This window comes from Oryctolagus cuniculus, unplaced genomic scaffold (assembly GCF_051225735.1).
Source record: "Oryctolagus cuniculus isolate XC-2025 breed Fujian yellow rabbit unplaced genomic scaffold, ASM5122573v1 ptg000105l, whole genome shotgun sequence".
Classification (NCBI taxonomy): domain Eukaryota; kingdom Metazoa; phylum Chordata; class Mammalia; order Lagomorpha; family Leporidae; genus Oryctolagus; species Oryctolagus cuniculus.
The window spans coordinates 22972-33603 of NW_028301701.1; the positions used below are offsets into that span (position 1 = coordinate 22972).

Consider the following 10632-nt stretch of genomic DNA (forward strand, 5'->3'; position numbering starts at 1 on the left):
TCGTTGATTCTTTCTTTCACTGGATTAAGTTTGCTATGGAAACTCTTGAATTTTTTGTTTCGATGATTTTGTTCTTCAGCTTCAGAATTCTTGTTTATCTATCTTTGTTGAACCCTCATTTTGTTCATGTATTATTTTGCTGATTTTTAAAATATTTTCTTTCTATGTTCTCTTATATATTGCTCACTAAACTTCTTTAGGATGATTATCTTGAATTCTTTGTTAGGCAGTTCATAGATCTCCATTTCTTCTGTTTTAAAAAGATCTATTTATTTATTTGAAAGACAAAATTGGGGGGGGGGGAGAGAATCTTTCATCTGCTGGTTTATTCCACAAAGAGCTGCAACAGTTGTAGCTGGGCCAGTCTGAAATCAGGAGCCGGAAGATTCTTCGGGGTCTCCCATGGGTGTGCAGGGGCTCAAGAACTTGGGCCATCTTCCACTGCTTTCCCAGGTGTGTTAGGGAGCTGGAGTGGAAGTGGAGCAGCCGGGACTTAAACCGGTGTCCATATGGGATGCTGGTACTACAGGCAGTGGCTTTACCCACTGTGCCATAGTGCCAGCCCTAGATCTCCATTTCTTTCTTTTTTTAAAAGATTTATTTATTTATTTGAAAGTCAGAGTTACACAGAAGAGAGGCAGAGAGAGAGAGAGAGGGAGAGGGGCCCTCCATCCGATGTTCACTCCTCAATCGGCCACAATGGCCAGAGCTGCACTGATCCAGAGCCAGGAGCCCCCTCAGGGTCTTCCACACACATGTAGGGGCCCAAGGCCTTGTGCCATCCTCCACTGCTTTCTCAGGCATAGCAGGATTGGAAATAGAGCAGCCGGGCCTCGAACCGGCTCCCACATGGGATGCCGGCACTTTAGGCCAGGGCGTTAACCCGCTGAGCCACAGTGCCAGCCCCTAGATCTCCATTTCTTTAAGCTTCGTTATTGGAATCTTATTTTATTCCTTTGGTGATGTCATGTTTCCCTGATTCTTTGATTCTGGTACCTGCATGTTGCTCTCTGTGCATTTGAAGAAGCAATCATTTCTTCCAATCTTTATAAACTGGCTTTGGCAGTTTTACCAGTTGGCTTGAATGGAGGTTTTAGATGGGCCAGTTAGTGGAGCTTATGGGCTTACTGGCTTGCCAAGTCTGGCGACAGACCTGTTGCTGGAATCCACAGGTGAGCAGGCCTCATACCAGAATCTGTAGTCAAGCAGGACCAAGAATGGTTTTTCTATTTTCTGTTAAGTAGGTGTCAATGCTTATGTTAAAAATAACAGATGGTAAGCAATGAGAATTGAAGTAATTAAGGCCTGGTGAATATCCTTTAATAAGGGCAATCATATTTTGGGTTCAAATTACCAGGCATTCTTTTATGCTGGCACTTACAGACACAATTTCAAATGTTGAAAAGAAGAGGGCATGTTATAATCAATATTCACGACGTTCCTGATTTTTTATATTCAGTTATTTACATTCAAATTCAACTGCTCGAATTCAGAGATTGATTTTATGGGACGCTGAAATAAAGGAAATAAAGAAGAGTCTTAAAAAGAGTAAAGGAGTTCCTCCGGACTGTACTTATGTTGATCGAGCAGGTGTGGATAGCAAGGTAAGAGACGAGAACAGGGGGCATGCCTAGGTGGATGGATTCATTTGCTAAGGCTTCTGCACCAGGGTACCACGTGTTAGGAATTTATTTCTTAACAGTTATGCCTGCTGGAAGTCTGGCACCCAGTAGGATTACTTCCTACTGAGGCTTCAGAGGGCAGGGTCTGCTCCAGGTCTCTCTCCAGGGCTTACATGCATTACTTTAGAGGGCTCATGAAAAACAGAATTAAAAAATAAGTTTATTTTATGCAAAAGAATTTTGAAATCTGCCCACACGAGGCATCTTCCCAGAGGCCATGGAGAATACATGTTATGAGAAAGCTCTGCGTGAATTTCTAAAGTTTTTTGCACTAGAATAAACTTAGTTTTTCGATTTGATTTTTCCATGAACTTGTTGCAGTCCTCTTGTATAATTGGGTACCTTCTCCCTGCTGTCTGTTACCACTACATCGTGTTTCCTCTGTATGTGTCTGTCGGAAATTCCTCTTACAAAGGTAGTAGTCATATTGGATTGCAGCTCACTGTAATGATTTTACTTTTAACTTAATTGTATCAAGTACTTCAAAGTTCAGTTTTGGTGGTGCACAATCTGGCGCATAACCTTATATGTGTGTGTGTGTGTCTATACTGTACTATGCAGTTTATAAAACACAACCTATTTCATCTAAATTGATCTTAATGTATGGGAAACTGGAGTTGGAGGCTGAAGAAGTTAAGATTATATATGTAAGCTTACACAGCTATTAAAAGTGGTTCAAAGATTCATGACGAGGTATAGCAAGTGCAGGCTTTTTCTTTGTGCAGTCGACTGCATCTGTTAAAGTTAATGATAATCTTTTATGTAATAGAAATAGAAATAGAAAAGGTAAAAGTAATCACCAAGAGTCACCCTCCAGTAAGTAAAGAATTCAACAAGCAGTCAGCAAAAAACCCCACTGTTCCTGAAGAGTATAGACAAGGGCCATGAGCAATAATCGAATCTTGTGACTATAAAGTGAATTCAAAGTATATCATTGTAGAAATTAAAGGAAAATAAGAAAGGAAGGAGGAAGTAGATGGGAGCAAGGGAGGGAACAAAGGAGGGTGGGAAGTATCATCATGATATTTTAAAAAAATATTTATTATTTTGAAAGGCAGAATTACACGGATATACACACACACACACACACAAATCTTCCATCTGCTGGTTCACTCCCCAAGTTGCCACATTGGCCAAGACTGGGCCAGGCTGAAGCCAGGAACCAGGAGCCAGGAGCTTCTCCTAGGTTTCCCACATGGTTGCAGAGATCCAAGCACTTTGGCCATCCTCCACTGCTTTCCCAGGCACATTAGTAGAGGACTGGATAGAAAGTGGAGCAGCTGGGACTCGAACTGGTGTCCATATAGGATGCTGGCACTACAGGCAGTAGCTTTACCCGCTGTACCACAGTGGCGGCCCCATAATTATGTTCTTAAAACTGTATATATAAAATACATGAGATTTGTTCTCCTTATAGCAAATAAAAAATTTAAGAAAAAGAAAAGGTAAATGTTAAATCTCTTTTCTGAGCTAATGCAGTGACTTGCTACCAAGAAATCAAAATCAGATTTGTCTTTCATTTGAAAACTTCTCCCGTTTTCTGTGCTTCATGTCACCAAATCATCCACCACATGCCCAGTTTTACAAACTAGAAACGGTTGCCTTCTCCTCCACTGCTGTGTGTCTCACTCAGAAACTAAGCCCAGAACACTGAGAGATATGCCAGATAACGGGTGTGCATCTGTTGGTTGGTTGACCTACTAGACCATGTAGTCAGATCAATGGTTATTACTTGTGTATGTTTGCTTTTTTCTTTTAGTGATGGTGCAGGTTGGAAAGGGGGAGGGAAGCAGAATAAAAGTAAAAAAGAGGGTGGGAAAGAGAAGAAAGAAAGAAAAAGAGCAATAGTGACTGACAGAGGTAGAAACTGTTCAGGAGCAGACAGGGAGTTTCAGAGAAGGGGCTGCAGGACAGAGATGGGGAGAGAGTGTGGAGAGAGAGACAGGAAGTGAGAAACACAAAGGTGCCAGCCTGGAAGCACAGGGAGACACAGACAGACACGGGCAGACAGTGGTCAGATGTGATTGGAGTGAACAGCGGTTAGTTAGTTTCAAGTCAGCAGCAAAAATAGAGCACAAGGCAGTTGATCATCAGACTCCGCTGAGAGCTGTGTCGGGGCCAGGGATGGATTTTGCTACTTGCCTGGAGGGACGCTGGGCCTGCATGGAGCATCTTCCTCTTGGAATTCTTACTGTGTTGCTTCAGTGTTTCCTCATTACCCCAGGATGAGCTGGAGCTGCCTCCAGCATTGTGGGAATGATGTCAGCAGGTGTATGAGGGAAAATTGGGCACATGGCTGCTGTGAGGAAGGCATGTGAAGAAAGGATCAGTGCATTTGAGGTTGGGCTGCATTCTACTTTCTCAGGTCTTATGCATGAATGCCACTTAGGACAGAACTGCTCTGTTTATGAACTTGAGGTTCTAGCCTAAAACACAACTGCTCTTCCTAGAAATGCATCTAACTCTGCCTGCTAAAGCCTTCTAACACATAAAATCAGGCTTCAGTCAAAGGACATATGCCTTCATTTGATTTTGGAAACTGTGTGTGTGTTTCAGACTTTCAGGAAGATTGTATCCAGGCTGAGATGGACAAGAGGAGGCTCTGGTCTGATCAGGCTGTTACAGCGGGGCATTGGCTACCATCATGGTTTAATGGAGTACAAACAGAGACAAGTTGTTGAGACCCTTTTCAGACTGAAGCACGTCAAGGTAGATGAACTCACTACAAAGCACAGCTTTCACTTTAATTGGGTAGCTGCAGTGGCTACGGGACGGAAGATGCTCTATCTAGCTCTCTCTCAATCCCTGCACCTGGGGAGATGCGCCACCTACATTTATCATATTTCCTTCCATACATTTTACATAGTTAATATGATAATGTGTACCCAATTTGGGATCTTGTCTGCCTTGCCTAATATTATTTTAATAATTAGCATGAGGTAATAAACATGTGTGCAACAGAAAATACACATATTTAATTTACTTAAGCATTATACTGTTAATTTTCTTTCAACATAGACAATCATTTTTTAAAAGGTTTATTTATGTATTTGAAAGAGTTACAGAGAGAGAGAGAGAGAGAGAGAGATCTTCCATCTGCTGGTTCACTCCCCAAGTGGCTGTAATGGCTGGAGTTGGGACGATCTGAAGCCAGGAGCCCGGAGCTTCTTCCAGGTCTCCCACTGTGGTGGGTGCAGGAGCCCAAGTGCTTGGGCCATTTTCTGCTGCTTTCCGAGGCCATAGCAGAGTTGGATTGGAAGTGGAGCAGCCAGGACTTGAACTGGCGCCCATATGGGATGCTAGCACTGCAGGCAGTGGCTTTACCTACTGCACCACAGTATTGGCCCCATCAATCATCATTTTAATTATTTATTTAGAATTGATTGATTCTGCTAAGTGAAAGAAATGTCTCAGAAGGAAAAGGTAGCAGGCTCTGGAAATACATAGCCAAATTTCTTTCCAGGATGACTCTTTTTAACTTCATTTAGATTTTGAGTATTAGGGTTAAAAACTGAAGTTGTTATGATGGTACAGAGAATATCTCATGCCACCCAATTTCTCCTTTTATTAACATCTTACACTATTACAACATATTATTGCCACAGATGAATCCATATTGTTACATTTTTATTAAATAAAATCCATTCTTTTTTTGAAGATGTATTTACTTATTTTAAAGACAGTTACACACACACACACACACACACACACGGGGGGGGGGTGGAATCTTCCCTCTATTGATTCGCTCCCCAAATGACCACAATGGCCACAGTGGGCCAGAATGAAGCCCGGAACCAGGAACTCCATCTGGTCTCCCACATGGGTGTCAAGGGCCCAAGTACTTGGCCATTTTCCACTGTTTTCCCAGGCACTTTAGCAGGGGGCTGGGTAGGCAATGAAACAGCCAGAGCTCAAACTTGCTCTCCTATGGGATGCAGGCACCTCAGGTGGCAGCTTAACCTGCTGAGCTACAGTCCCAGCCCCGAAAGTCCATTCTTTGTTCAGATAGCCCAATCATTCCCCAGTGATCCAGAAAGATAACTGTATAAACTGCAGTGTGAAAATTAAGAGTAAATTAACGGGGTAAAGGAGAACTAATAATGGAAATAAGAAAGTTTATTTATTTATTTATTTTTAAAGAATTATTTATTCATTTGAAAGTCGGGGTTACACAGAGAGAGAAGGAGAGGCAGAGAGAGAGAGGTCTTCCATCTGCTGGTTCACTCCCCAGTTGGCCGCACTGGCTGGAGCTTCGCTTATTGAAGCCAGGAGCCAGGAGCTTCTTCCTGGTCTCTCACGTGGGTGCAGGGGCCCAAGTGCTTGGGCCATCTTGTACTGCTTTCCCAGGCCATAGCAGAGAGCTGGATTGGAAGAGGAGCAGCCGGGACTCGAACCGGCGCCCATATGGGGTGCCAGCACTGCAGGCGGCAGCTTTATCCGCTATGCCACAGCGCCAGCCCCAGAAAATTTATTTATTTGCTAGGTAAATAAAATGCTGTATAGACAAAGTTCTGTGATGCAGCTAAGCTAGTAGTTGGAGGAAAATGTATAACCTAACTATGTTTATTTTCAAGAGAAGAAAAGGCTACATGAGAAACAAAAATGTATCTGAGCAACCTTAGGTAGGTTTGAGATAAGACAGTTTCCAGCAGTAGATTGACCTTTCTCTAAGAAATGTGAACCCCTCGGTATCTGCAGGGGACTGATTCTAGGACTTGCACAGATACCAAAATCCATCAGTGCTCTAGTCTTTTATATAAGACAGCATAGCTTTGGCATAGAACCAATGCATATCCTCTGTGTCTCTAGGTTACTTACATTACTTAGTGCAGTGTATTGTATGTAAGTAGTTGCTACAGTATATTATTTAGAAAATAATGACAGGAAAAAAAAAGACTGTAAGTGTTCAGTACACTTTTTTGTCCAAATATTTCCAGTCTTTGGTTGGTTGAATTCACAGATACAGAACTCAGGGACATGGAACCCAGTGCTTTTTCCTTCCACATTAAAACAGCCAGAATACGTCAGCAAGTGCTTATCAACTCTCTCTCTCTCTCTCACACACACACATGCACGCACACACACACGTGCACACACATGCATGTACAGCCCACATCTCTCCACTAGGAATATTTCCTGTTCAATTATGTCATAATATGTTGTCTAGAATAATCTAAAAGCATTCTGTCAGACTTCTACTTTTGGTAATCACCTCCTACAATTATTTCCTCCCAGAGCTGCCAAATCGATCTTGTAAATATTAATTATATCATATTACCTTTCTTTCTTTTTACAATCTACGTCTTAGAATGGTTTTGTCATGCTTATTATGACTTGCTTCCTGCTTAGTCTGACTTTGTATCATTTACTATTTTCTGTTCTTGGAAATCTTTTAACGTGAAAATAAACTCCTTGTATAACATATTGCTCTTATTCATGCCAAACACACACAGACAGTAACACTGAAGGCTTACTGAATGGCTTTGATTTTGTATCATTTTGTTACCTGGAAAATGCTGTATAATTGTAATGTTCAGCAAGAATATGAGAATGAATGAACATCCAAGTGGGATGTAGAGCTGTCTATTCCAAAAGCAAGCATAGAGTTTGATGTTTTGCAATACTGTCTTAACACTGCACTTTTACTCAAGAAAAATAATGTAAGGGGATTTAATTTGGTCAATACTTACTACGTATGCATCTGTGTATGCTACATTAAATATGTTTTCCCAATTTTTTATTTTTTTGCTTTCCATCATAGGTAGTGACAGCTACATCATCCCTTGCTTTGGGAATTAATATGCCCTGTAAAACCGTTGTTTTTACAGAAGACTCTGTTTATTTGGATGCTCTGAACTTTCGACAGGTATTTATAATACATGCCTTCTGTTACGGTTCTATATACAGGTATCTGAAATGTTCATTCAGTAGGCCAGGAAAAGCCATTTGTTCTGAAATATTTGGTGGCCATAAAAATATTTGAAACTGAGTTTTTATATATATATATTAATGAATATGATTACACTTAAAAAACTTGTAAAATATATTGTCAGTAGCTTAGTTTTCCTGAAGATATTCTCAATTTGATAAATATTCTTGAACATAAACAAAAATAATATTGGAGGGAAGTAACTACATCTTTGAGCACCCAATTCATGCCAACCACCAATAATTATATGTTAAGTGTCTATAAGGTTTTGATTTTAGGCTCATTTCTGGAACTACGTTGGTAAATCAGAAATTGTGCCTGCTTTAAAGGCCATGATTTTAATTTAATTTTATAGGCAGAGAGAGAGAAACGAGAGAGGAAGGAAAAAAGAGACAAAGAGGTTTCCTACCCACTGGTTCAAGCCTCAGACACCTACAGTGGCTAGGGTTAGGCCAGGCTGAAGTCAGGAGTCAGTAACTCAGTCCGGATTTCCAGTGTGAATGATAGGAACCTGACTACTTGAGCTGCCACCTGCTGCCTTCCAGGAAGCTGGGAAGGGGACCAGAGCTGGTGTTTGAACCCAGGCATTCCAATCTAGGTGTCAGGCATCCCAAGCATCCTACACCAAATGCCTTCCCTAAGGTCATGATCTTTATTTGTTTATTTAAAGATTTATTTACTTATTTGAAAGACAGAGTTATAGACAGAGAGAGGTGGGGGGGGGTCTTTCATCGTTTGGTTCACTCCCCAAATGGACCCAAAGGCTGGAGCTAGGCCAATCTGAAGCCAGGCGCTAGGAGCTTCTTCCACATTTCCAACATGGGTGCAGGGACCCCAGCACTTGAGCCATCTTCCAGTGCCTTCTCAGGCCATGAGCAGGGAGCTGGATCTGAAGGGAAGCAGCCGGGACTCCAAGTGGTGCCCATATGGGATGCTGGCACTGTAGGCGGCCCAACCTAGTTAAACCACAGCACCGACCCCAGATCATGATCTCTAAACACAGGAGCTGGTACTCCATTTATTTTTTTAAAAAGAGGCAATACTGTCTTAACACTGGACTTTAAAATGTATCTATAAAAATATATCTATAAAATAAAATAATTCTGCAAGATTTGACAACATCAATATACCAAGAAACAAAAAACTCATTGAAGATTTATTTTCAAATGTTTAATGTTCCACATGGTATAGGTAAGTGAGACATTATTTACAGTGCCAGGATTTGAACTTGCATAAGTTTTGTGGTCATCTCTTTAGATGTCTGGGCGTGCAGGAAGGCGTGGAGAAGATCTTATAGGAAGTGTGATCTTCTATGATATTCCATTACCCAAGATAGACCGGCTCTTGAAGTCTGATGTGCCCAAGCTGAAGGGTCAGTTTCCCCTAAACATCACCTTGGTTCTCAGACTCATGCTGTTGGTTGCCAAAGCAGATGACAAAGAGGATGCCAAAGCAAAGGTACAGTCTCTACCCTCTCTAACAGACATAATCATCTTAGCTCAAGTCTAAAGTAAGCCTCGCCTGTTAGGTATCTTGGAGGGAATAAAATCACAATGTGCAGTTCGCAAACTCTTAGCAACATTTGATTCTTGTCTTAGTGCCTTTCCTTCACACAAGAACATGGTGGTAACTTCTGTACACGTGACAAATTAAGTCCATGATTATAAATACACTCTGCATATATGAGAAATTTTTTCAATAAATATATCTAGCCTAGAACATTTTAAAAGTAAATTTTCAAAGAATTAATGGTTGAAAATGTACTAAATACTGGAATGTTCCTAACTCTTACTTTTATATATTCATAAGCTTACATTTATTTCTCAGTGGTTATGAGTGAAGTTGTCATTGTTCATCTCTCCCAGTAAATTTTTCATCCTATTATGTTTTATTCATACATAGAGAATGTAAAACTTATGGCATATCTGTAATAATTATTTAGAGTATATAATATAACAAAGTCATTAGTGATATCTCAAACTTTATAGCTAGCCTGTCTAACTTTGGTGTTTTGACATGTGTGCATAGGCATTGTCGCTGCTCCAGTATTCCTTGATGTCCTTCAAGTGACCAAAGGTCAAGTGCATGTTAAAATTTTACTTCATATATTCTTTGCAATTCTTGATCAGAGAGGTAAGATTTAAACCTGTTTTCACTAAAGTGTTCGTACATGTATTTAACTTTACTACTGAAATCTCCTTACTTGATGACTTACCTGTTGGGTATTTCTGAGATCTAGGGACTGAGGCTAAATTGTTAAATTGATTCACAGGGATACCTGAATCAAGAATGTGTTCCCGTTGGATATGCTGGCCTTGTGTCCCACCTGCACTACCACGAACCTTCAAACTTTGCTTTAGTAAGCATGCTGGTGAAAGGTCTGTTTCACAAGCTGTGTGTTCCAGTCATCGTAGATGGTGAGCAGATATCCTTTTCCCAACTCCTACCCCTTACACTGTACATGTACACACACTGACATCCCGTACGACTGCTTCACATATACCTGCACATTCCCCAGAACTACATTTGCTTTTGATGGTGTGTCATCTTTAAAAGATTGAGAGGGAGGGAGGGACAGGGGGAAGAAGGGGGAGAGACAGGGAAGGAGGGAAGAAGGGAAAGATGGGGAGAGAGGGGGGGAGGAGGGAAAAGAGAGAGAGAGGATGAATGAATGAATGAATGAGCGAGTAGACCAAGAGAAATCTTCCACTGATTTGCTTTCCGATGTCCACAGTAGCTGGTCCTGGGCCAGGTCAAAGTTGGGAGCTGGAAACTCAATCCATGTCTCTCATGTGGGTGGGAAGAACCCAGTCAATCACTTGCGCCATCATCTGCATTAGCAGGAAGTAAGAGCTGGATCTGAATTTTAAACCTGGGTACCCCATATGAGATGTAGGCATCTTAACTGCTAGGCTAAGCATGCATCTTGGTAGGCCATTTTCTGATTGCCCATTCTCCTAATGTATCTTGAAGGTTTTTCTTGTCATTTTACAAAATTAAATATGTTTATAAAATATTATT

The 10632-nt window shown here is 41.1% G+C and overlaps 1 protein-coding gene across 2 annotated transcripts in view; it reads left to right on the forward strand.

Annotated features, from left to right (window-relative positions):
• Nucleotides 1-10122, forward strand: part of LOC149119054 (putative ATP-dependent RNA helicase DDX60) — a 32385-nt gene extending 22263 nt beyond the window's left edge. Inside the window, exons 12-17 of one of the 2 annotated variants that reach the window (XM_089325331.1) lie at nucleotides 1460-1604; nucleotides 4239-4391; nucleotides 7444-7548; nucleotides 8869-9069; nucleotides 9640-9744; nucleotides 9884-10122. In XM_089325331.1, coding sequence (XP_089181457.1) covers nucleotides 1460-1604; nucleotides 4239-4391; nucleotides 7444-7548; nucleotides 8869-9069; nucleotides 9640-9681 — 646 coding nt within the window. In that variant the 3' untranslated portion in view covers nucleotides 9682-9744; nucleotides 9884-10122. Of the gene's footprint in view, nucleotides 1-1459; nucleotides 1605-4238; nucleotides 4392-7443; nucleotides 7549-8868; nucleotides 9291-9639; nucleotides 9745-9883 lie in introns of those variants that run through there. The other variant, XM_089325330.1, reaches the window with a different exon arrangement.
• The last annotated feature ends 510 nt before the right edge of the window (nucleotides 10123-10632 follow it).